The sequence below is a fragment of the Mus pahari genome, chromosome 2 (assembly GCF_900095145.1).
Source record: "Mus pahari chromosome 2, PAHARI_EIJ_v1.1, whole genome shotgun sequence".
Classification (NCBI taxonomy): Eukaryota; Metazoa; Chordata; class Mammalia; order Rodentia; family Muridae; genus Mus; species Mus pahari.
The window spans coordinates 75,466,072-75,493,722 of record NC_034591.1 but is presented as its reverse complement, the minus strand read 5'-3'; the positions used below and the strand labels follow the sequence as shown (position 1 = coordinate 75,493,722).

Here is a 27,651-nt window from a genome sequence, read left to right as displayed (position 1 = left end):
ACACACAGAGACAGAGAGAGATTGTCGAGATTATCATTAGTAAATGTACCAGGTCAAGAGCTTCTCCTAACAGAACTTTTGAACTCGAGGGTTAATAGGCACCCTATCACCGAGCTCACACCTTAATTCCCAGGAAAGATTTTCATCTGCACAAGGCAACCTTTGGTCGCCATACATTTCCCCTCCTGCTGACTCCAACTCGCTCGAGAATTGTCAAATACAATACATATTCCTTTCAGTGACTTAGGTGGTATATTTCAGCCTCAATTTTTGGCCACTTCTTTGAGGCTTTTCGTTTGTGAGCCAGGGTCATGGTACATGGCCCTGGTTAATCAGCCACTGTACTCAGAGCAATCCTCCTGCCTGAGGATCCTACATGCAGGAATCAGAAGCATACTGAGGCATCATGTCCAGCTTGGGTCTCATATTTCTGTGGAACTGCTGTTTGCACAATGAATTGCTCTCCTCAAGATAATGTCTTATGTCAACTTGCTTTTAGACCAGCTAGTAAAACCTAAAACAGAAAACTAATTCTTTCTCCCCCACGCCTTTTCATTCTTAACGTCCTTCGGTTGCATACATCAGGCAGAGACAGCCTCGCCAAGCAGCAGACCAAACCTCACAGAATTGGAGCGACTCTCCTGAAATTCTCTTGCACCCCGTCACACCCGACCCACTCCGCGAGAAGCAGAGTACACTATATCAATCCCTTGAAACACACTAAGCAAGTGAGAACAACGGCAAGTCTCTCTGCTCACGCTCCTAAGGAAAGTAAGCTAAAGTTGTAGGTAAAATGTGACCGAAAAGACCAACAGCTCCCAGATCTCCCAAAGACGACTACATCGAGGCCTTCCAACGCAGGATGCGACTGCGCAGGTCAAACGCAGCGCCGCTGAGCCTGCTGGGTGTCGTAGTCCATGGTGGCTAGGGCGGGGCACAGTTTCTGAGTGGGTGGCGGGTGAACTCTCTCTCACTGGGGCAAGACTTTGTTTTCTCGATGTTTCTGGGGAGGTCTTACTGTGGATTATAGGCACAGCCTAGCATCGGGTCACCAGGATTCTGGGTTACATATGCACTACTTGCATTTAGTAGCGAATTACAGTTGTCTCCTTCCGGGTCCTTGCGGCGTTTCCTGAAGTCAGGGTCAGAGGAAGTCCCGCCCCCACTATAGGGCCGGGACGCGGCCCTCTTAGTCTCCGCCCCGTCGTCCCCGCCCCTCACCCCCTCTGGGCGGGGCCTCCTCGGTTTCCCCGGCGCGGGGCGGGGCTCCGGGGTAGTGTGCGGCTTGCGGCCGCGCCCCTGGGCTCGTCCCCGCCGATCCCGGGCTTCCGCGCCGAGAGCACGCGGGCCCGTCAATGGACCGCGCGGCCGTGGCGCGAGTGGGCGCGGTGGCGAGCGCCAGTGTGTGCGCGGTGGTGGCAGGCGTGGTGCTGGCCCAGTACATATTCACCTTGAAGAGAAAAACGGGCCGCAAGACCAAGATCATCGAAATGGTGAGTGCGGGAGCAGCGGCTCGCCGGCGAGCAGCCCAAGTGGCGTGGGCCGGCCGCGGCCCTGCGAGGGCAGCCTGCACGCGCGCTGATGCTTGACAGCGTTTGTTTCAAAGAGTGGAGAGAATAGATGCTGGGAGATAACTACCTCTTGCTGCAAAACCCGTTTCTCCAGAGCTAATCTCAGGTTGGCACCCGCCTCCAAGACGTGCAGCTAATCCGATGCAGTCTCCTGTCCTGGAGTCGGTTTGTTTGTTTGTTTTGCATCATCGGGGCTGCCTTGGCTTACGTTATGAAAAGAGCACTTTCAGTGTTTTTTAGAAATGCCAATCAACCAGTCGGATATTGAAACAGCTCGATTATTTGAATGTTTTATGTTCCAAGAAGTATTCATGTGTCAGTCCCCCAAAACTCTTTCGTAAATCCTAGAAATGCACTTTTAAGAGTTATTTACAGCCTCGTTAAAATTGTTTGTCTCAAGAATTCCATTTGAGGTTTGTTTTAAAGTGATTTGTTGATCCCAGAATGGATGCTTCATTTAGGATTGTTGTTTTGATGTTACTGTTGTTCGATCTGACTTGAGCATGGTGAGTGTGATTTATTTACTGGAGTACAAGTGAACATCCAGAACTAAAATATAAAGTTGAGAAGCTATTACTATTTTAAATAATATTTTAAGTTAATTCCTTTATTCCTGGGTTATTTTCTTTATATACCTCTGGTTGCAAACATTTTGTGTGAGAAGTTTTGCTTCCCTCCCTGCCTAGTGAACTTACATGGCTTTATTTTGTTCCATACTCAGGTTTATAATTTTCTATCAGTGGGAAAAAAGCTGATTTCCCCGTCTTTCTGTATGTACTTAAACAGTGGGCTGATTTTTCCACAAAATCTTAAGGAAGAGTTATACTTTCATTGTATAAAGTAATAAGGGACCGAGAATGCTAACTTTTTTTTGTTTGTACTGTACAAACCAGTCTTTATATGCATTGTTTTAAAATAGCTGTACTACTATGTGTCAGACCCCCTAATAGTTTTTGAGTAGAAGATGTAAAAGAGTTAGATTTTTTTTTACTTTTATACTCTTAGCTGATTGTTCCTTTAGATGGGAGAAATATTTGGATGACCTGAAATATATATTCCTTTCTTTCTTTCTCTTGATAATAGTCATGTTTGGAGAGTCCTCTGTACCTGTCTCCACCCTCTTCCTTCATAGAATGTGTAGAAACCCAGGGATACCCACTGAACATCTCTGTTCTGATCACAGATAATATATAACCACCTAACTAAGGTAGGCTAGGGGAAAAAAAATGACACCAGTTGCATTCTGTGTGATGGTGTTTCTCTTGCCTCAGCCATCTCAGTGCAGGATTACATTCCTGAGTTACCCTGGCCATCAGGACATTTTTAATTGAAAGACATTAGGGATTTGCTGGTGAACTATGCATGCCATAGTGGAAATATCCAGTAATGTGGCAAACTAGATGCCCAGAAAAAAAACATCAAAAGGCACGCTAGAAGTATTCAGAGAGATAAGATGAGCCATTTAGTGAAGTTGGCTGGCACTTTACAATTTAATTATCCTGGTGTGTGCTTCCTGGATCTATTTTAACATCTACCCCTACTTACACACACCCTCTATACTAGTATAGACCCCAGGGCTTTACACCTGCTAGACAACCATACCTGCTTCATCAGTGCCCTCCTATCCCATCCCCTTTTAAGGCAAGGTCTTTCTGTAGTGAGAAATCTGGAGTTTTGGTTTCGTTAAAAAACATAGAAATACTATAAAAATATGTTTCATTGTAATCTCAAGTATGGGCTATGGGGCTGGTTCAGAGTGTCCACAACAGCTGACTGTGATTTGCCGCATGCTCTAGTAGGGGTGTGCTTTTTTTCAGCTGCTGATTGTTTCTGTGATGGAGTGGCATTTGGAATTCTGGGGACTTTTCAGAGGGTATATAAATGTGAAGGCCCAGAGAGGCAGGATGGGTTGTTGGTTGGCTGTTGGTTGCTGTGGGTCGCTGTTTGTTAAATAGTTGGCGAGAAGAAGAAATTAGATATCCTGAGGGTGAAGATCAAACTTGCCCCTAGGAACTCACGCCTCTAGTCAGCAGGATGCAGTCTAAAGATAACTTGGCCCCCTTCTGACTCCTGACTTTATTCAGGGATCTCTTTCCTTTCCTCTCTATCCTTGTCTCTCTCTTACCTGGTGTTAGGGAGTAGGGGTAGAAGAAAAAGGATGGAGAAAGGCGAAAAAGAGAAGCGCCCACAAAGTAGCCAGGAATAGCTACATCTTTCTGAATTGTGTACCCATGCCTTGAACTTGCCATCCTTCCTGTGTTAGGATTACAGCCATGTGCCACCATGATCAGCTCCAGATTTCTCCTTGTCACATCTACAGTCTCTTAAGATTACTGATTAATTTGTCATAATCAAACCCTTTCTCCAAGTGTTTTATTTTAGAACAATATGGATTTACCATACTATGAACAAGTGTTCCCATAGATCACACACCAGTTTCCCTTGTCATGAACATCTGTCATGAACATCTTGTATGACTCATTTGAATTAATACATTATTAAATGCACCGCCACCCTTTTCAGATTTCCTTCACATTTACTAATGTCCCAGGAGTCTCTCTTGGGTATCACTACACCCTTAGTCATCCTGGCTCCTTATCTTACCCGACTCCGGTCCAGAGATTAAACCTGGGGCCTCTTCACAAGTGTTCTGCCCCTGACTCACACCCCCAGCCTCCTTATCTTGTCTTCACTGGGCATTTTCTCAGACTTCACTTGTTTGAAGTGGTATTTTGTAGAATGGCCTTGGCTGGGTTTATTAGGAGCTTTTCTCAGGATCGTCGTGAATCTCTCAGAGGATGACTAGTGAAGTGTTACTTTCATCACACAGCAAGGGTGCACGCTGTCATCCTAACCTCTAACTTGTAAGCTCTGCTTGAGGAGTGTTTGTCAGCATTCTCCACGGTCAGTTATTTTCCGTCTCCTCCTCCATCCTGCACCCTTTGGAATGAAGTTAGTCCAAGAACTTTGCCTTTACAGTACGGAGTTACAGTTCAGTGCTTGCGGTTAAAGTGACTACAAGAACTGTTTGGGATTATTCTATTCTGGAAACTTGTCTGTCCTTCCTTATTTACATGTCAGTATGGGCTCATAGATATTTACCATATATTTGGAGTCATAGTTCAGTACTACTTTATCTGTTGCTAATATTGTTCCTGTTGACCAGAGAGCTCTGTCATTGGGTCTATGTCTTTGTCACATTCTCATTGAGTTAATACATGTTTTCCAGCTGAAAATAAAATCCTGGCTGCCCAGGACATGCTGTGGCAAGAGTGAGCAAGGCTAGACTTAGTGTTTGGGTTGTTTTGATTTGCAACAGGATCTTGTTCTATTGCTTATACCAGGCTCAGTGCGACCCCTGGACTGAACTGACCCTCCAACCCTATCTTCTCAGTTAGCTAGGACTTAGTGGGTGCAGTATTACCTGGTCCTTAGGACAGCACAGAGGTTTTACAGATTACAGCCCATATGCCACATCCCACCTAAAGCCTCTTTTTAGAACTGTACTACTAGTGGTCTAAAAGGGTTTGAGGTTTTTCGGTGGTGGTGGTGGTGGTGGTGGTGGTGGCGGCGGTGGTGGTGGTGGGTTGGGTTGGGTTGGGTTTGTTTTGTTTTAAGCAGGGGGAGGTTACCTGATTTTTAAAAATCAAATGTAATGTCAGCAAGATGCCCCAGTGAGTAGAGGTGTCTGGTGTGAGGCCTGCCAACCTGGATTTGATACCCAGAGCACATGCGTGGTGGGAGATAACACCAACTTGCAGGTTATCTGTAATCTCCACATGCTTGGCCCTGGTACCTAACTCCCCCCCCCCCAAAAAAAAAAATCAAATAATAGATGTAATTAAAATGTTGTAACAATTCAATTTTGAGGCAGTTTAAAATGATATCAGTTTCAGTAGTCCCTAGATTTGTTGACTTATTGAAGCAGGGTCTTTCTCATTGTGTAGCTCAGGCTGGCCAGGAACTCAAGGGTCCTCCAGCTTCAGCCTCCAGAATTACAAGATTGCTCTATCATGCCCAGATTTCCGGATTCGTTGTGAATTTCTCCATTACCAGAGTTGTTTCTTGCAACAGTGTTGAGTCATTGAGATAAGGTGAGTTATTTCCTGTTGCTTGACACACAAACAACTTAACAAGAGTTCAGGTGCCACCATATCACATATCTTGTGAAAAAACGTTTTCAAAGCAGTATGTAAAAATATTAATATGTGTTAACATTAAAAATATTAATATGTGTTAACATTACAAAGGAACATATATAATATATTTTTAATGTTTCTATACTGGGGATTTAACCTACTGCATGCTAGGTAACCCTTTACAAATTCATTTGCATTTTTTTTTTTCAAGACAGGGTTTCTCAGTATAGCCCTGGCTATCCTGGAACTCACTTTGTAGACCGGGCTGGCCTCGAACTCAGAAATCCACCTGCCTCTGCCTCCTGAGTGCTGGGATTAAAGGTGTGCGCCACCACAGCCAGCTTCATTTACATTTTTATTTGGAGATTGAGTCTCAGTTAGTTGCCAAGCCTGGCCTTGAACTTGCAATTCTCTTGCCTTGTCTCCAGATTAGTCAGAATTACCTTAGTGTACCACTAAGCTTATGACAGATTTTGGTGATATGAAATGGCGGGATGGCTCAGTGGTTACGAACACCTGTTGTTCTTGCAGAAGACCTGGGTTTGTTTCCCACAAGCTACAGGGTAGCTCAACCCCATCTATAACTTCAGAGTATCCAGTGCCTTCTTCTGACCTCTTCAGGCAGCAGACACAAAATGTGCACAGACATACATAGAAGCATAAATATGAATAAAATAAATAAATCCAAAACATTTTAAAGAGATGAAAACACTGAACGCTCTTGTTTGTCACCCCAAGAATAAATCTTTCTTCTAAACTCAGGCATCTTCCAGAGCTGGGCCGTGTGTCTCTAATTCAGGATGGCCATTCCTTGTACTAGCACTGCTCAGAATCAGCTGCTAGTGGAGACTACGCCAGCAGCGGAGAAGACTGAGTACGGCTGGCCAAAAGTGTCCTGCAACCAAATACACATTTTCTTGGTCTACTGCTTTAGCTTTCATGTTTGTTCAGAGTTATCAAACTGTATTTGTCTCTATAGTTTTTAAGATTTAAAAAAGAAAAAAAGATTAGGAACAAAGGGATATTCTAAGTGGGTATACAGTATCTTTTCCCTGTTTAGGCATGACGACTAGATACCCTTGTGGAGTATCCACTAAGAGTGGGAACCCTGGGGCCAGCAGCTCACTACCAAGCTCCTTACTTTTCAGCGTGTAAGCGGTATGGCCTTGTATAAATTACCTGCCCTCACTACACCTGAGTAGACCGTAACTTGGAAAGTTCCTCTCTCTAAGCCGGGGATTGTTTTCCAAGTCAGAAGAACGGTACTGTTACAGACTGAGCGGGTCCTTTGTGGCATTAGGATAGACATCTGATACAGACTAAGTAAAGTTCTGTGTCTGAAGCAAAAGCAAGGTGCCGGTTAGAGAAAGAGGTGAAGCCCCAATGTAGGACTGACAGTCCTTCAGGGGGAGTGCCTCTTCAGACCTTCATGGTCACCTGCACCACTTTCCACCTGGCTCGGGATGTGGCTGTGCTTGCCTTCCTGCCTCCCCTGCAGCCCCCCCATAGGTACTTCCCTGTGCTAATCATGGCAGCAAAGATGTAATAAGGCACTGGACTAGTTCTACATCAGACTTGTCCAAGGCTTGAGGTCCTTGGATTGAACCTGCCTGCCAGTGCCTCCTGTTTGAACTGTTGGGAATGACAAGCAACTAAAATGCAGGAAAAACAAAAGACTGAAATGCATTATTTCAAAGAATAAAAGCTTTCCTGAGGCAGGCTTCAGCTCCCTTCGGGTTGGGAGTCTGCTGGCAGTGAGGTAGAGAGGCCTTGGGTCCTCCCATTTTCTTATCATCTTGCCCAAATGTTTGTCCTTGAGCAGCCTTCCCTTACGGTTTTTCCCATGAGAAAGGAAGTGGCCTCTTAGGAACCCCCTCCTACTCTCTATACCCTTGTAGCCTTCCCTCGGTATATCTTTTCTTAATTCAGTGATAAAGATATTAGTGTGTTTTTCTAGATTAGAAATTATTTTATGCTTTTTTTTTTTATTTTATTTTAAAAATGGGGAGGGAGAGAGTGTGTGCCATACCAGCCAGACTTCAACCTTGGGGGTTTTCTTCTCTTGTGCTTCACTCCCTTTTTTTTTTTTTTTTTTTGAGGCAGATCACTGACCCCAGAGCTATGGTTGTAGGTGGACTGGTCGAAGATTAAGTCCCCAGAAGCTCCCTCTCCTCAGCACCCTCCCTATATACCACATGTGCCCCTACCCCCACCTCCTGAGTGCTGGGATTAAAGGTATGCATCACAACGCCTGGGCAACAGTACACGCTTCAGTAAGCATTTGGTGTGCTAAGGCTCTTGGATTTTGTGGTGTTAGCACATGGCTGTCCTTCACAGGCATGTTATCTAATTGAGAGCTTGTTCAACACCCCTATCCTGTGGCGTGCCATGGGTATTTTCTCTACAGTTAACTGTTGCCAGTAGTAAGGCATGGAAGAGAGTAGAATAGTCAATTCTCTTTTCCTTCTCTGTTCTAAGATTACTAGCTATTGCTTTGGGCTTAAAGCATATGACATAGAGGAAAAGGGACAACATTGAGACATTTTTAAAAGTTAGACAGTTCTTATTTGACAAATCAATTGCACTGCCTTGACGTGCATGTTTGTTAGGGTTTGTTACTCTTACATACAGAGAATTGAACCCAGCGCTCACATGTGGAAAGTGCTCCACCACTCAGCTCTATTCCCAGCTTCATGTAAGTATTTAAAAGTGGCTGTTCCTGGGGCTAATAATGCTTCCACAGGTGAAAGACCCTGTCACCGAGCCTGATGACCTCAAGTCTATCCTGGGACCCACACGGTAGAAAGAGAGGTCCAGCTTTTGCTGGTTGTCCTCTGACCTCCACACATAATGCAGAGCGGTTTGGGTTGGTTGGTTTTGGCTTGGGGGTTTTAGTGGGATTTTTGTTTGATTTTGGGGGGGGATGCAGAGGTACAGAAAAGGTCTTATACATGGCTAGGCAGGTGCTGTGCTCAGAGCTATATATCCCCAGCCTGTAAACCAACTCTTATTTCCTGTCTCTTCTGTGTGTGTAACTCGTTTCCTTTGATGTCTGCCTACTCTCAACAGTGTGTGGGGGAATTGGGGGAGGGATGGAGGGGTGAGTGTGTGTGTGTTATTGCTGCTGTTCTCAGCATTGAGGAGTCAATATGTTAGGAAAGCATTGTACTTCTGAGCTGTACTCCGAGTCCTAGTGTTGAGCAAGCTCCCTTAGAACAAGCCCTTACCTCCCCCTTACTCCACATTTAAGAAGTTAGCTTTGTTTTTTGTTGTTGTTGTTGTTGTTGTTTGGGGGTTTTTGTTTGTTTTTGTAATGAAAATGATGGCTCTGTGATCTATAGCACTTTCTGGCAGATATCTACTTATTTGTTTATTCATATTGGAGAAGATAATGTCTCACTGCAGAACTCGGGCTTCCTTTAGACTCAAGTTATTGGAACCTCAGCCTCCACAGTGGTAGCAATACAGGCACGTGCTGATCAATCAGCTCCGGAAATCCTGTGTCTGTAAATGTCAAAACAAGTGTGACATCGTTTTAGAAGCTTGTTTTAAAATATGCATGCCAAATCCTCAAAGTACATTGAGTGCCTAATGAGAGGTTGACTTCTTGCCACAAGTTTATGAATGTGAAGAATTGATAAGCCACTACAGCAGTTCAAAAGAGAAGAACAAGGGGTATCGTTTGGTAATAGGGTACGTGCGTGCAGAGCATGCATGACACTGACTTCCATCCCTAGTACTACAAATTAAGGGGATTGGAGAGATGGCTTAGCAGTTGAGAGCACTGGTAGCTCTTCCATAGGACCCGGATTCTATTCTCAGCACCCGCATGGCAGCTTTCAACTGTCTATAACTGCAGTTCTTGCAGGCTTCAGACCCTCACATAGGGCACATACATAAATGCAGGGAAACACTCATACATTTTTTTTTAATCTTAAAACAGCAATGAATGGATGGATGCATGCTTTTCTCAGCTTGATCCAAGTGGGTAAAGGGTTATAATCGCATCTGGTGTGCATAAGCCTCATTTTTTCCATTTGCTTTATCTATCCCAATGATTAGTTATTTCATACCTTGATCTGTTTTGGGGTGTGGCTTGTTTTTTGTTTGTTTGTTTGGTTTTTTTTTTCTTACCTGTCTTGACACATTTGAGCTCTGTAAAATTCTTCTCTGCACAGGAATTAGTGTGAAGTTTATTGCCATATTCCATGGATTAACAGGCATGTGCTTTACAAATAACTGCAGAGCAAACTTATTATTTACAGAGACATGTCTAACTTCTAGTTCCTTGTGCTCTCCTTACAGGCCATGATTTGCTCTTATCCTGAAAACTGAACCAAGATCTAATAGCTTAGCAGAAGTACGGATGGCAGATGGCAAGGAGAGCCAGGTGTTGGCCTAGAAACCAAGGTTTAGAGATTAACCTTTTTAAATAGACCTTGTCTTCCTAGTAACTTGACACCTAATGAAGATGAAGGAGGTCCAGTTCTAACTAGATACAACAAAAGACATCACCGTGATCTCCTTTGCTTTCAGGTCTTTAGTTTTCCAAGCTGCTTATGAGGCAAGATCCTAGAGAGGAAGGGCAGGAAACCCAGTAGTAAGACAAGAGCCTAGCTGGGCTACGGGAACTCTGCCAGCAGAACAAGAGCCATGAGGGACCACCAGGACTCCCAACAATAGGGTAAAGGCCCAGTCAGGAGTAGGGGGACTTACTAGTAGAGGGCACCCCACAGAAAAAATCCATGTCAATTTATGTGGTGGTTTAAATGAGGATGGCCCCCATAGGCTCATTTGTTTGAATGCTTGGGTCCTAGTTGGTAGAACTATTTGGAAAGGATTAGGAGGTGTGGCCTTGTTAGAGGAAGTGTTTGACTAGGGATGAGTCCCACACCATTCCCTGTTAGCTCTTTCTTTCACTTGTGAATTAGATGAAAGCTCTCGGCTACTACTCCAGCAAGCCATGCCATGCCTGCCTGCCTGTTTTCTGCTGTCTTGTGTTCCTCAAAGTGATAGTCATGGAGTCTAACCTTTGGGAACCGTGAGCCCTAAATCAAATTCTTTCTTTTTGTAAGTTGCCTTGGTCATGTTTTGTCACAGCAACAGAAAAGTAACTAAGACAGCTTACCTCTCAAGTACCAGGGTTTTAATTGTGCGTGTTTTTTGTGTGATTTCAGATGAGACAGAGGTACTTTCTGAGATCCATGTGGAACTAGGCTCTTACACACAAAGGAAGGTAGTTCCAGGATGAGTCAGCAGGAAACAGGAGTTGGATTTATTAAGGAAAATATAGTACATGCTTTAGATTTAAGTGGGAGTGGAAGGGAGAGATTGAGAGAGGTTTACGTGTTTTAACAGTAGCTGTCTACAACTTAGAACCGAGGACAAAGGTGAAACGAAGTTTGAAGCTTAAGAACTATGAACTTGTTTCCTCTTTCTTCTTATCTTAAAGAATTTACTTTGGCAAATGCAGGTGGTTTATGAATTACACTGCTCGAATTTGAGGAGAGGGAAGTATTGGTAAAATTAAAACCAAAGGTCACAGACTGTAAGAAGAGCAAACAGATCTAATTTGTGACAAACCGTGTCTTTGAGGAAATGGGGTGATGGCACCAGTAGCAGTATTTGAGGAGTAACAACCATAACTAGTGAATTTTGAAGAAAATGCATTTCAAGATAAGAGATGTAAGCATATTAAACTCTTGATATTGACCTTATCTTGATAGCCAACTTTCTTTTGTGGAATTGTCTGAGCTTACTAGGCAAGTACTCTACCACCGAGCCACATCCCCAGCCTCTGATATTACCCTGAGTCCCCAAATTAGCAAATATTTCAGAAATTTTTATAGCAGGCTATATGACTTTGTTCTTCTAAATCACATTTGTCATGCTTCCTTTGCATTATCTTCATGCCACACTCAGCCACATTTGCAACCCTAATGACGGAGGGCAATCTCTTATCTGGTGGGTTTAGAATTACTTCATGAAACAACTGGTTTTTTTTTCTTGTCTCTTTTGTTGTGTGGTCATCTGTGTGACACATGAGACCAGTTTCAAACCAATTCCTAACCTTTTAAATTTCTCAAAAACTCATGACATCCTTTTACTTTCTCTGTTTGTATTAGCAGCATAACCATTGATTGAGGATTGAAAGGCAGGCCTGATTTTCCTTAACAGAGCAATGTTTACCATCTGGCTAAGGCTCACAAAAGCTACTTACATAAATTATGGCAACCAGAGAACATGGAGCATTATTTTTAAATGCAGTTCTCCCACTTGCTAACGATGTAAGGAATGTAAATTATGTAGCCTTGTCTCATATACACAGTCTGAACCAGAAAACCTACAAATAAGAAAAGACCAGGAATCATAAGTTTCTCTTTGGTTGGTTTTCCTTTGGTTGTTGTGTTTTGAAAGGAGTCTTCTTATAACTGTAGTCTAAACTGGGTTCAATTTATCCTCCTGCCTTAGTCTCTGGGGTTCCGGACAGATATGCACCCTCAGGTCTGCTAGCCCACTACTTAAATTGTGCGTGTGTCCGTGTGTGTGTGTGTGTGTGTGTGTGTGTGTGTGTGTGTGTGTGTGTGTGTTTACACATTTGCAATTACACATAAATGCAGGTGAGGTGCTTTTAAAGGCCAGGAGAGGGCATCATATCCCCTGGAGCTGGAGTTACAGGCAGTTGTAAGCTGCCTACGATATGTGCGGGGAACTGAACCCAGGTCCTCCGGAAGAGCACCTAACTGCTGTACCATCTCTTCAGCTGCCAGGCTTTCAGTATTTTACCTTTTGATACAACTGTGAGTGGAATTGTTTCCCTGGTTTCTCTCTTAGCATGTTTGTTCTTTGTCTCTAGAAGGGCTGCTGTTAATTTTGTGTACCCCTATTTTACCAAAAGTATTTGTCTGTTCTAAGAGTTTTCTGACAAGGCCTTTGTGGTTTTTATACATAGAACCATACCGCCTGTGGATGAGGATACTTGGACTGCTCCCTGTCCTATCTGCGCCTCTTCTATTTCCTTCTTTTGTCCAAGCTAAGAGTTAAAGCACTATATTTAGTAAGAGTGGGGAAAGTAGACACCCTGTCTTACTCCTAACTGGAGTGGAAATGCTTTGAGTTTTTCCGTCGTTTGGTATAAGGTGGGCTGTAGGTGTCTTGTATTTAGCCTTTATTGCACTGAGATGTTTATTCTGTTCCTAGTCTCTCCAGCAGGATGGGGCGACAGTCATTCTTTTGAATTCCTTCTTTTAGATGACATCAACTTTACTCTTGTTGGAGGATGTTACTTTGTGGTTGGTGACTTTTAAGAATTATCCTACTTTCATTTTTTTTAATGTTTCTTATGTTTGTGAATTGGGACTTGTACCTCTGGAGTTCAGGCATTAGTTGTATTTCCTCTCTCTCTCTCTCTCTCTCTCTCTCTCTCTCTCTCTCTCTCTCTCTCTCTCTCTTTCCTTTCCTCCTTTTCTCCATCCCTCCCTCCCTCCCCCCTCTCTTTCTCTCTCTTATCACCTGAATTCTTTGTTGAATGTGTGTGTACCATTCAGAGGGGGCCAGGTTATAAGCGGGTTGTAGTTTAGGTAACTTCATACTCATATCCTTAGTGCTGGGCTAGGCTGCATTTCTAGCATAATGGACAAGAGTTCTTCTCTTTGGTTCATATCCTCACTAGCATTTGTTGCTTTTGTAATGACTGCCATTCTGATGGGGGATTTGCGGGGGGGGGGGGGTCTTAGGGTTTTACTGCTGTGAACAGACACCATGACCAAGGCAAGTCTTATAAAGGACATTTAATTTGAGCTGGCTTACAGGTTCTGAGGTTCAGTTCATCAAGGTGGGAACAGGGCAGCATCTAAGCAGGCATGATACTGGCAGAGCTGAGAGTTCTACATCTTCATTTGAAGGCTGCTAGTGCAAGACTGACTTCCAGACAGCTAGGGTGAGGGTCTTAAGCCCACACCCACAGTGACACCCCTACTCCAACCAGGCCACACCTCCCAATAGTGCCACTCCCTGAGACAAGCATATACAAACCATCACTCTGGGGTAAGATGGGATCGCAATATAGGTTTTGGTTGCATTTTCTGATGGTGAGTGTGGGGGTTAATTTGCTGAAGAGTCTTTGGGTGCTTTTTAAAAATAGGTAATTAATAAAATACAGAATGAATTTAGTATCATTAAACTGATGTTTTTCTCTTAGCACACACCAAATTGGCACTACTAAAACCTAGAAGTAGGGAGCAGAATTTAAAGCAAGTTTCATGTCTGGGACTGTAGCTCGATTGGAGAGCATTTGCCTGGCATGCAGGAAGCCCTGGGTTCAGTCACATTACCACATAAGCCAAGTGTTATGGCGCACACTTGTAATCCTGTCAGCGCTCAGTGGCTCAGTAGGGGCAGAGGTGCAAGCCCATCACTATCTGTATGAAACACTGTCTCAGAAAACGGGAGGGAGGGTGGGGGGGGGTGAGGAGGGAGAGAGAACAAAGAGCTTCAACTTCTAGAGCTGTATAAAATCTTCACAAAGGTTTAGCTTTAATTTTCATAGTAGTTGAAATGTTTCCTATATAGTTTTGTGCAAAATCCTTTTCTTGTTTACCTTTTCTTGCTTTAAAAGTAGTTTAAGCATAAAAATCATTTAGAGATAGTTAGAATACATAAAAGAACTTTTATTTCAAATTTTGGTTGTGCTGGGAATTGAACTCTGGTCCTGGCATGTGTTAATAAGCAAGTAATCTACCTAGAACATTTGCCCCCATAATTATCCGATTTTAATAATTATTAATTATTTATTCATTATTTTATTTTGAAAGAAGGTCTTGCTATACAGCCACATGACCTCAAATTTGTGATTCTCCTGCCTTAGTCTCCTGAAGGCTGGTTTTGTGGCCAGCTGTGCAGCCTGGAAAAGATCCCCTAAAAGCCTGAAAGGCCCCTCCTGGAGCCTCAGGTGGCTCAGCAATGACTGTACATTGTGATTTGAGGATGAGGAGCCATTCTTTATTTTTCAGACAGGTATTTGCAATACATCCCATACTATCCTAAAAATTGCTGTATAGACAGGGCTGCCCTCAAACTTGCAATCCTGGTAGACTGTGAATCATTTGGGGCCTTTAGAGCTGGTTAATCTGCAACTAAATTTGAATTGGGATGTGGGTATTTGTCTGTTCTGTTATAGTTATTTTTTTTTCCTATCCAAAGAATTATGTCCTTCAAGAGGAAACTTACTAGACGCATTGTACAAGCTTGCAAGTGGACAAGAGACATTTATCAAGATTAGGTGGGTGGCTCATGCCTGTTATCCTAGTACTTAGTAGGCTAAAGCAGGATAACTTTTACAAATCTAGACTACTCTGGGATATATAATGCATCAGCTACGGCATGAGATACTGTCTCAATGCAGAAAGAAGAACAAGAACCAAAGCAATATAACCAAAACAGAAGGAAGGGTCACAGATGACATGGGTGGCAGAGAGCTGGGCTGTATGTGGTTCATGAAAGGGACCCTTCTAACCTGTGTACGGTGTCGGGAGCTGGGCTATGGTTTGTTGACCATTTAACAGTTTGTGATGCTTCTCAGAAAGGTGACTACTGGCCTTTCGCAGCTGGCCTGGTCCATTATGTTGAAGTTCGTGGATGTAATGAGACAGCGAGGCAAGATATTTAAACCAGAACCAAGAGAGTGAGGCGGCCCTTTCATTTTTCTGTGTCCCCTAGTTCCAAACTACACATAAAGCCTCTGACTGACAGCATCAGCATTTTCAACATGTATTTAAATGTAGTGTGAGTACCTTACCTGAGAGATTGTTTTGCTCCCCTAAAGTATCAGCCACGGCCTGGCTGGTAGCACTTGGGAGGCCAAGGCAAATGGAGCTTTGTGAGTTCTAGGCTAGCCAGGGTTTTAGAGACTCTGTCTCTAAAATAAATACATTATTTAATTAGATAAGCAAACAAAAGTCATTAGGTACAACAAACTAAACACCTTGTATGGCTAGTCCTAGTTGGCAAGTTGACTGAATCTGGAATGAATTACAATCTAGAATTGGAGGGCACACCTGTGATCCAGACCTTGAGGCTGGAAGACAGGTTTCTGACCTAGATCTTGGCATGGAGATCTTGAGGCATAGTGGCCATGAAAAGTTTAGGCCCAGGCAATTTAGCACACACCTTTCATCTGTACCATACATTCTAATTGAAGCCTACATAAAGACATTGGAAGAAGGAAGATTCACTCTTCTTTAACTGCTTGTACTTACTTGCCAGCACATCTGTTGGAACCTACTTCTACAGAAGAGCAGCTGAAACAATTAGCCTCATGGGACTGAGCAACTACTAGATTCTTGGACTTCCCATTCACAGCTGATCATTGTTGAGTTAATTGGACTACAGACTGTAAATCATCACAATAAATTCCCTCAATACAGAGAGATATTCCATAAGTTCTGTGTCTCTAGAGAAGCCTGACTCATACACACCCCCATCAGTCAGGAACATCTGCGTGATGCAGCCTTCTGTCAGCAGGTGGCAGGCTTCTGCTGCAGTAGGTCTGCTTTCCAGTGTCCTGCACTATTGATGTGTTGCCGGATAGGTGGTGTACGTTCATTGTCTGAATGTTATTCTCTCTCTCTCTCTCTCTCTCTCTCTCTCTCTCTCTCTCTCTCTCTCTCTCTCTCTCTCTGTGTGTGTGTGTGTGTGTGTGTGTCTCTCTCTCTGTCTCTGTCTCTCTCTCTGTCTCTGTCTCTCTCTGTCTCTCTCTCTGTAACTTTAGCCTTGTACTCTCAAGAGATCTGCCTGCCTCGTGAGTTCTGGAGCTGAGTGTATGAGCCGCTGTGCCTGGCAGATTATGTACTCTCATGCAAACCCTCAGTTACCTTAACATTAAGTTCTAACTTTTAAACAAGTATGACAACACCCAGATGTGGCAGACATGGTTGTCATCTTGTCATTTTGTTTTATATGCTGTTTGTCTTCTCTCCCTTCCTTTTTTTTTTTTTTTTTTAATCTACTAGAGTACAAAAGATACAGAGCCATCTTGCAGTTGATGAGGGGTTGCATAATCTGTTGGTAAGTTCCTTCTTGTAAGTAGGTAGAAGTAGATACCGCAGCCTGAAACACCCTCTGTACTCACGGTAGTCTTCGCTACCTTGTCACATCACATTGTCTTACTCCTATTGCTCCACATGCCCTTCTAATTGGGAATTTAGGTTGGAGACAGCATTAAGAACACCATAATCTAAGCAGTTTGGCATGTTCTCCTGTAGTTCAAACTGTACGGAGCCTAAGATACAGGATTACTTGAGCCTATTGAGAAAAAAAATACATGTCATTTTTTAAAAATATTTTTAAAGGTTTATTTATGTGCATGACTGTTACTTATACATATGAGTATTTTGCCTGCATGTGTGTGCCTGATGCCTAGAGAGATCAGAGGATGATACCAGATGCCCTGGAACTGGAGTTACAGATGGTTGTGAGCTGCCACATGAGTGCTGGGAACAGAACCCAAGTCCTCTGCGGCAGTAGCTGGTGCACTCAACTACTGAGCCATTGCTCCAGCCCTCAAATCACAATATTCTTATATGCAGCTTCCTTGGGAACAGCTATCAGCACACCAACGTCAAGGTCTATCTTGTCAATTCTAAAAGAACAAATGATTCACTTGGATTCTTATAGAAGCAGATGGGAACCACTTGAGAACTCTTAAGCTTTGTAGTGTGCAGAAATGTAAATCTGAAACGCCTGACAGTAGTTATCATAGGAAGAGGGGAAAAGCTGGGCATGGTGGCACACGCCTTTAATCCCAGCACTCGGGAGGCAGAGGCAGGTGGATTTCTGAGTCTACAGAGTGAGTTCCATGACAGCCAGGGATACACAGAGAACCTTGTCTCGGAAAAAAAAAAAAAAAAAAGGAGAAGGAGGGAGGAGGAAGAAGAAGAAGGAAGAAGGTGGAGGAGGAGGAGGAGAGACTAGAATCAGATAATCAGATATGGTATAAGGCACACCATAATCCCAGCACTTGGGAAGCTAAGGAAAGAGGATAGTAAATTCGGGGCAGGCCTGGGGCTATATAGTGAAACCCTGTCATAAAGAAAGGGGGTGCAGGGGTCTGGGGGTGAGTGGGACACACTACAGTGGGACGGGAGCTGGAAAGCCCTAGAAGTTGAAACCGAATCTCTTTGGTTTGGGGAATGGACTTGGGAGCAAGTACACACCACATTATTTGCCTAACTCCTAAAACTTTCCACCTGGAGTTATTAGCACAACTGTCTGTTAAGCTGACTCTAGCAGTCTGAAACTTTGATAATTACTGCATCCAGGTAATGTTAGTGACACTCACTACAGAAAAAGTGAAAGAAAGTTAAGTCACCTGCAAATTCCTGTCTTTCATCTCTGATCACTTATTGATACTGATTTGCTTGTATTGGCTATTACAGCATACAGTCTAGTTTGTTACTAGCACATTTTAGACTTTAGGATCTATAAATGGAATTAGTCATGTTTCTTTTCCTATTTTGACCTTGTGACAGTCTCACTATGTAGCCCAAGCTAGCCTGTAAATTCAAAGGTCCTTCTATCTCAGTCTCCTGTTACAGGTTTGAATTGTCTTTGTGCTGGCAAACATCCCATGGCCTCCTGCATACAAATGAAAGCACATGGTTTTCCACTGAGCAGTCTTGTAGCCAATCAGTCATGCTTCTTGTGTATTGGTGCACTTGGGAGACCTGAAAATCTTGCTGTGTGGAGAACTGTCTCTCTTTCTGTTCTCTGTTTAAGTGTATCAGAGAGTATGAACCAATAGGAAAACCTCATTTTACCACTTTGATTTAATGTGCCCTATACAAAATAGCAGTCTGTGGTAATAGTGTTTCTTTTGAGCAGAGAACAAACTGTATGTTCTGCCAAGTCCAAGATACAAAAACATCTTCATCTTGTTCTGTTCCAGGCACAGAGATCCAGCTACAATAGGAGTAACAGAATGATGTAAATCTTGATATACCTGGACAGGGCACAATTATCATGAAGCATGGAAGACGTTTTAAATAAGAGAAAAGATGTAGGCTGCTAAAGAATGTGTTTGAGTTTCTCAAAGGAAGTTTGAAATCTCAAGCCACTGAGTTGAGGTTTGGGGAAAGGTTTTAATATCTGTTGGGGTGGAGCCTACGGGTCCTCCCCATAATCCACCAACCAGTTTACCAAGTAGACTGGACTGGCTGGTCACCAAGATCCAGGGATTGCAAGCCTGTGTCACCATACCCCGTTTTTTAAATGGGAGTTCTAGGAACTGAAACTCAGGCCCTGTATTTTCAGGGCTGATGAAGTCCTAAGAAACTTTTTAGTGGCAAACTATGAAAAGTTCTGAATAGTTACTCAAGTATACAAGTAGATATCACTTTCTCCATTGATAAAGATAGGAGACATCTAGTTACAGTGTCAGAGTGGGAGAAAATAACCTGGCAGATATCCTGCCCTGTGTAGTTCTGTCCTTTGGCATTGCAATTCCTCATCTAGTGCCTGCCGTTAGGAGGGACGTGGGTGGTTTCAGCCAGGCCAGCCACAGTGCAGAGATGAAAGTCCACTCCACTGCTTAGGACCTGTGACTTTCAGCTTCTTTCTAGCCCTTCTCAGAAAACAATGAAAAATCTATTTGAAACAAAACTGGTTTTGTGTTGCTTGTTCTGTTCTGAGATTCAAACTCAGGGCTTCATGAATGCAAGACCACCGACTTGCATCCCGTGACCCCAAAAGTGTTTGTTATTACAATGTATTTTGATCATTTTTCTCCACCAACTCCTCCAAGATCCTCTCTGCTTCCCTACATACTGAACTGTGTTCCTACTCACTCTCAGTCGGGTTCTCCCTGTCTCTCTCTTCCCATTTCTCTATCCATCTCCAAAGAAAAAGGAAAAACCTCACAGGGACATCAAAACAAACAAGCAGAAGACCACCAATAAGACCAAAAACAAGAAAAAGTCCACAAAAATGCCATTGAGTGTGTGTGTGTGTGTGTGTGTGTGTGTGTGTGTTGGACTGCTTCTAAGCTGCTTCTAAGCACATACCCTGCCCTGAAGTATCATGATATACCCAGTGACACACCATTGGAGAAAATTGATTTTTTTTTCCCCTTGTGGACTGCAAACAGCTTCTTCGTTAGGGATGAGACCTTTTCTGGCTTGAACCTGTGCAAATCTTGTGTGTGCTGCTAGCCTATATGTGCTCATATGTGCATTAGTCTTGTTGGAAGTGTCTAGAATTGGAGCCATTAACTCAGTACTTTCTGTGGCATACTGTTTTGTGTTTATGCTTCTTGTGTGTGCCTGTGTATGATGTTATGTGTTTGAGCGGCTAAGGCACTTGTCATGGTGTGGAGATCAGAGAACAACTGTGAGATTTGGCATTTGATTTGTTTTGTTTTGAGTATCAGGGACAGAACTTAGGTTGTCAGGCTTTCTATCTGTTGAGCCCTCTGATGAGCCAAGCATTTTTAGGAGTATATTTTTCAAGCACTCTAATGTAAGCATGTATATGTAATTGCCTGCAGTGGCACAGGTGTTTGTACATGATTGCCTATAGTAGCACAGGTGTGTACATGATTGCCTACAGTGGCACAAAATGATTTAAAAAAACAACCTTGCTGCTTTGGTCCATAAATGACATAATGGTAATAAGTGGCTTAGTTTCTCCAGATCCCACATTGCTTTGCTGTAAAGAGGGGAGGTGTATTGAGTTCTCTCAAGCTAACCTCGTTGCACTAGAGTGCCTGTCAAGGACATTTGTGTGCTTCAGGACTGACAGTACAGAAGCCCTGAACAGATATTGCTCAGTCTTTGATAAATCTAAGTCCCTCAAGGAGGGATTTTTATTTTTGTTTTAGACAAGATTTTGCTATGGGGCCTTTGAGGTCTGAAGCATGCAGCTCCTCTGCCTTCTCCTTGAAAAACTGGGTGTGCTATGCAGCACCTGGCTCCACCTCAGGTCCTTGTATGTTACTGGCCAGAATACTCTTCAGCTTTTCTGATTATGGGCAAAATTAATGTCACTTGATGCTGACTGCCACATTTAAACACTGTTTATTTTCCCACTCAGGCTATGAAGGCAGGCTGTTAGTGCTGCCATGGATCCTATATTTTAGGCTCCCAGTGCCTTTACACTGAATCTATTGCTGCTACTTAGCAGCTGTATGTCTTAACTCCCTTAGGAAATCTAAGAATGGTGGCCTATGTTATACAGGGTGCTAGGTATATGGGCTGAGGAAAGCCCACATACTTAGAATTTAGTAAAATGTACCTATTTGTTCCTATCATTTAGTTACTTTTTTTTTTTTAACTTCTTGGAATTAAAGCAGGGTGTCATGAATTCTGTACAGTCCCTCAGTGTACTGAGCCACACCCACAACAGAAGCTAATGAAGTTTAGTCACGTACAACATTTTATTTTATTGTTTCTTACTGTTGCCCGGTCTGGGACAGTGGCCCTACTGCTCCTTCCTCCCAAGTCCTGGCTTGACCCACCCGGTACAGCACCATTCCTTTCTAAGAGCTTCATATGTCTGTATCTTATGTGTATCACAGTGTGTTCGCCTCTCTGATACTGTTTTGTTGTGTTTGTGGTACTTGGGGTAGAGCCCAGAGCTCTGTACATGCTAACTAGCCTGCCACTCACCCCACCTGTCCTCTGGTTTGAAGTTTTATGTGTTGTTACTGTTCCTTGTTCTGTTTGCTTTTGAGACAATATCTCGTTTAGCCTCTGCTTGCCTCCAGCTCTTCCTAACCCCTTGCCTGCCTCCACCTCCCAAGTGCTGGATTACAGGCATTCATCACTGTGCCCATCTCTCTCCTATGCTAAAAACCAGCTAGGTGTTGTCGTGGCTGTCTACAGTGTCTTAATGTTACAAGCAAATCTGCATTCTATATATTTGCAACTATATCTTTGTGTACAATCATATTCCCTTAGGGTACATTACAAGACACTAAGTGGTATTTCGAAGGAGTGTTTATATCTGCAGCTTTTGGTAATGTTTCTAAATATTCTTCTAAGAAGGTGTGGAAGTGTACCACTTTGTTAAAAGAGGTAATTTAGGGCAAATTAGTACTCTTTGTTTGCTGTCCTTGAAATCCCATCAGTAATTAGACATAATAGGTCTTCCTCTTAAGGATATGTTTTGTTAATGAGCCTTATTAAATCTTACTATAATAAGATAGTGCCTGCGGCTGGAGAGATGGCCCAGTGGATAAAGCACGTGCCACATAAGACAGGAATGAGGATTCCTAGCATCCCTGTGAATGCCAGGTAGGTGTGGTGGCCTGTGGCAGATAACAGGGATGCCCAGGTCAAGCCGGATAGCTTGCCTCACTGAATAGACAAGCTGTGGGCTTAAATGAGGGACTGTCTTAATATTATGGAGGAGACCTCTGGCCTACACAAGCCCCCAACCACTACCACCACACATGTGAATGTGCATACCCAGCCAGCATTGGGGGGAGGGGTAGTGACTGTGGTGGGGGAGGTGACATGAGTTTGAGAACAACAGCAAGTTTCAGTCCAGCCAGTGCTGTGTCCTGAGACTTGTATTCTGTCACCGCCCTCTCCTGCTCAAGGCAGCCCAAGAACTCCTGTGGTAATGTGAAGGTCTTGCTACTGGAGGCTGTAGAGGCATGAAGATCACTTGAGCCCAGCCTGAGCAATCTATTGAGATCCTCTCTCTGAAAAAAAGGACTTGCTACTTCACAAAGTTTAATTAGTAAAATATAGCCTGGAGTTAGATCTCCCTGAACACAGTAGAGAGAGCCAATAGAAAAATTTATTTACATGTAAACAGCTTAACCATGGCCCTGATGATAAAGCTCCTCGAGCCCGAGTTCTACCTTATCTAGCAGGCCCTGGCGCAGTGTTAGCATACTGCCGTCCTGCTGCTCAGTTTAAACACTAGCCTGCTTCTGTTTTTAAATAAAAACATTTTATCTCATTACCTTCATTATTAATAACAACAGCAGAAACTTTCATGTTGTGTTACCAAGGCTGGCCCCCATAGACTAAGTGATTCTCCTGCCTCAGATCCTTAGTGGCTGAGACTACAAATGGACACTGTTATACCTGCATATTCCAGTTTTATTCTGGTCTTCAATTTTTGACTTGGTTTTATTAAAATATACCAAAAGCTGCTGGAAAATATAAATAAAATGTAAAATTCTCCCTCAGTCCCACTGGAGTAAAATTTGCATAATACAAGAGGTACCATTTTTGTCACAGTTTGGTGACACTAATTACATGTACATTACTGCGCACCCATTACCACCACACAACACCCATAGGACAGTTTTTATTTAAAAGCTGGAACTCTGCCCAATTGAGCAATAACAGCCTCCTATCTGCCTTCCCCGGCTCCAGCAACCAAACTTCATCTTTTCACTTTGTCTTGAAGTAGAGCATCCACTGGGAGGAGTGCACACATCACACGTGCAGCGAAGTCAGTCGGCCACAGGAAAGGAGTGGTCTAAGAGTTAGGCTATGAGTTCCTTAGATTACAGAGAGGCTGCTCGGCTGAGCTACCTGCCCTTAGCAGGCATGTTTTCCCAGCTGGTTAGATTCTGTAAACTGAATGGTATCAAGCTGTGAGAGCCAGCAATGCTGCCACCCATAGCATAATAAAGCACTGTTCCGCGTTCGTCACAGGACTGTTTGCATAAGGCTTAGTCAAGGCTTTGGGAGCCGCCCTCCCTGCACCTTGTGCTATATTAGTGCTTCTCAGACAGGAAGAATTTTCTTTTGCTGGTGCTGCCGTACATAGCTTTCCGGTTACCTTCAGAGTAAGTTCCAGAAGCCATGAGTTTCTTGTATTTAACTTGCTGTGGTTCTCATTTGGTTCTCTATCTTACTGAAACTTTAGCCATTTTAAAAATATAGAGTAGGAAATATTAGTAGACAAATCTAATGTAGAGAAATGTAAACTTATTTGTTGTTTGCAAAGGTGTTAAGTGTGTAAAACTTTCAGATATCTTAGCTCAAAAACTACATTTTATGTAGTCTGATTTTAGAGATTTCTTATTTAGACATGTGGGTGTTAGGCAAAACCAGAGGACTCTCAGAAGAGTAACATACTCAGGTGCTGTGTGGCTCAGCTCTGCAAAGAGCCACATGAGTTTATTATTGCTGGTAATCAAGATTAATATTCATGTCTGTGACCTTACCCAGGATATTATAGACTGCATTTATACTGGTACATTTTATGAATTGATGAAAGCTAGGTTTCTAATGTAACAATTTGCATATTGAAAGTTAAGATTCAAACATGTAAGGACTGGGGATAGTTCAGTGGTAGACTATTTCTTTAATATGTATAATCCTAGGTTAAATACCCAGAACCTCCAAAAACACATCCTTAAAACACAGAACATATGTGTTATAGTAAAATCTGGAGTACTGTGGTCATGTCTTTTTTTTTTTTTTTTTTTGAGACAGAGTCTTATAGTGTTTGCTGACCTCTAACCTACTAAGTGCTTCCTACAGGGTACCACCATGCCTGGCTCTGCATCACATTTAAATAATTAAATTTTCCAAGTTTCATATAGCTTCTTTAAAAAATTCGGCCGTACAACCGACTATTGTATTAGCAGCTTGCTTAGCTTTACTGGATACTGACACTACCTTTGCTGTTGTTCTAGGAGAAAGGACAGGAGACCTCACTCAGAGTATGTTCAGGGTTAGCAGTGCAGTTTCTATGTGCCTTGGTTTAATGTCTTGAAAAATGCTATTGGTATTAGAACCAATGTGGGTGGAAGGCTGGAGAATTACATTCTGAGCTTACAAACTATTTGTTTTCACAATTACACATAAAACGCAACTGTTGTTTTCCTGTTTAAGAAAATGGGCATAAATTGCCCATTCCTAAAATAGCTTTTAAGTTTACTTTTTCCGTGTTTCCTCCCACATCTTCAGCTGTTCAGTTTCAGTTTTGTTTATTCTCTGTATCGAGAATGTCTCACTTTCCAGTTTGTGTATATTTATTTCTGCCTGGGGAGAAGTATTTAAATGCAACACGGAAATTATTACAGTCCTCCATTAAAAGTAAAGTTATAATTTTATTTCTGTTTGATAATCACCCTAAGAAATTTGACATCTTAATATACTGAACTTAAAGACAAATAGTATTGGTTAGTTGAGAGAGGTAAAATAAATACCAATGAATTTAATGTGGACAGTTAATGCTGTTGCCAGAGCCCTTCCCATATTAAAGGGAGATACAACTTTTCTCATGTAAGATACACAGTTCAGCACATAAAGTTTCATTTCCTAATCAGTGTGATGTTCATGGTTCTGCAAGTATCAAAATTAAAGCAGAGTCACAACTTAAAAGCTGTGTTAATCAATTTAATTTTTTCTACATTCCTGTAAGTCAAAGTGAAGCTAGTCTTAAGTATCCAGTCTACACTCAGCTACTTTCAGGTCTGTTTTAAAGCAGGTAAATTGCTTGTGCAGACATTCGCATTTTATTGATTTAAAAAACTATAGCCTCAGAAGGACATACAGTAGCTAAAATTCGTAGAGAACAAAGTTAAGTGAAGGTCTTACCTCTCGCTTCCTTCTTTTGCCTTGTTCTACACAAGCTCGGGTCAACACCATTAGAGACCTTAAGCTCATCCTGAAAGTACACAGAGAAATTGGTTTCTAGCTTTCAAATTGTTCTATTCCATACTTCAAGATTCCAGACTTAAAGGCTTTAAACCTCCGCAGAGTTCATAGTTCAAGGGTAGAGCTTTCTATTTTTGAATGTGTCTTCTGACTTGATGTGTTAGTCCAGCAGCTCTTCTCTGAAGCGTCTGCCACAGCTGACATTGGCAGAACAAGCTAGAACTTTGTATAGACCAGGTATAGGCTTACAAGACTGGTGGTTAAAAATACTCTGCTCTGATATTCAATATCTTCTTTCAGATAGTCCCAAAGTGTTGGCATCTATTCCTGTGTGTGTGTGTGTGTGTGTGTGTGTGTGTGTGTGTGTGTGTGTGTTTACACTTTTGTGGCAGTACAGGTCTGAAAGTGAGGTTTGGGGCTGCAGTTCCACAGTTACACAGATTAACTCTTGATGAGTGGAAGTTACATTCGGACTCAATTTTGAGCACTGGGAGGAAGGAAAGCTCTTGGGGTAACATTAGCACAGTGTATGTGAATTACTAAAAGCAAGCAGCTGCCCTATGTGATGGTTGTTTGCCTATAATCCTAGTAACTTGAATGATAGGTAGGAGGATTGCCTCTAACTAGGAGGCAGCCACACTATATATCCTAACCCTGTCACAGAGGAGCGGGTTGGAGGAAGAAAGCTGGCCATTGTCTAATCTTTTATTGATCCTTCTTTTGTTTGTGGTAGTTTCAAGAACCATCAATATTTGAAGAGGCCATAAGACCAGTTTTTACTAACACTGACTTTTTTTTTTCTTTTATTATTTTAAAGTATGTGTATAGGTGCCCTAGGAGGGCATCAGATCATCTGGAACTAAATGTGTAGTCAGTTGTGAACTGGGTGGGTGCTGGGAATGGGACTTGGTTGTCTCCCAGAGCAGTCGGTACACATTCTTAATGGCTGAGGCAACTCTTCAGCCAACACTGACTTTTTCTTAATCTTTATTTCTGTTTTTTTGTCCTGCTGAAGATTAAGTCAGGACTACATTCTAGGCAAGTCCTCTACCGCTGATCTACAGCTCCATCCCCTGATGAGTAGCTCTTTTAAATGGAGGTTTTGGCTGGGTTGTGGTGGCTCACAACTTTAATCCCAGCACTGGGGAGGCAGAGGCAGGCCTCTGTGAGTTTAAGGCCAACCTGGTCTACAGAGTGAGTTCCAGGATTTTTGATCATTAAATGTTTACTTAGCTGGAATAAATTAAAAACTAAAGTCATTATGGAAGAATTAGTAATTTCCTCTAAGATTTATACTACAGAACAAAAACAGAATGATAAAGTTTTTTTTTTAATTTAATGGATATAAAATTCATCCAGTTGCCTCCTAAAAATGCTCATTTTATTTGACAATTATGTTCCATACTGACACACATGAGCAACACTAACTAGACACAGTAAGGTGAGTAAATAAATATTTTGGAAAAAATTGAAAGAAAAATATTTTTGTATATTATGTCTCTTTATTTTAATTCTTATGTAGATTTGGCACAACAACACACTTTTCTCACAGGCTTCACCCTTGTGTAGAGGAAGTGTTGATAGAATATCCTTGCAGAACTAAACAGAGTGGGTCACACCCATAATTTCAGATCAGGAGACTGAGGCAGGAGGATTCCCAGGAGTTTAAGGCAAGCCTGGACTATGTAGTGAGACCCAAATGTGCTGTAGTCCATTTCCTCTTTAGTCAAACTTTTTAGTACTAGTTTAGTTCTTAGAAGAGAGTGTCCAGCTCTTGATGTAATAGTTTCATCCTGAAACTCTGCTTAGTAGGGAAATCCTGTGCTGAACATGAAGCCTGCAATTCCGTGGGATTTAAATCATACTAAAATACCATCTTCCTGTGTCATTAGCATACATTAAGAACCTCAAATGTAAGTGTGTCACGTGTCCCTTTTTCCCCTCTTTCTTGCTGTGACATCACCTGGGGAAATCCAGAAGATTGGATAACCACGAAATGACTAATCAGGAGTCTGCTGTCCATTTGAAAATGGTGGGTAAGCAAGCATGTCCCGCTCCACCTGTAAACATGAATCTTCTCCACTCCTCTCTCTTTCATAGGACTCTTCATGATGCTCAGCACACAGAGAATAAAATCTCAAGCATTTGCTGAGTGACACGCAAATGCAGAAATATTTTTCTTGAAATGTAATCCATTTTGCAGTTCTTAGTATAAAATGGTGAAGAGGCTCTGGGAGATTTTGTTTTGCTTTTTGTTTACTTTGTTTGTATCTCACTGTGTCTGTATCTCAGGATATATATCTCACCATCCTCCTG

The 27,651-nt window shown here is 42.5% G+C and overlaps 1 protein-coding gene across 5 annotated transcripts in view; it reads left to right on the top strand.

Annotated features, from left to right (window-relative positions):
- Positions 1–1,232: 1,232 nt before the first annotated feature.
- Nt5c3a (5'-nucleotidase, cytosolic IIIA) overlaps positions 1,233–27,651 on the top strand; it is a 44,526-nt gene continuing 18,107 nt past the window's right edge. The window contains exons 1-2 of one of the 5 annotated variants that reach the window (XM_029535382.1): positions 1,233–1,493; positions 27,313–27,367. In XM_029535382.1, the coding sequence (XP_029391242.1) occupies positions 27,332–27,367 (36 nt within the window). In that variant the 5' untranslated portion in view covers positions 1,233–1,493; positions 27,313–27,331. Of the gene's footprint in view, positions 1,494–5,518; positions 5,666–23,455; positions 23,514–27,312; positions 27,368–27,651 lie in introns of those variants that run through there. The other 4 variants (XM_021190274.1, XM_021190273.1, XM_029535385.1 and 1 more) reach the window with 4 other exon arrangements.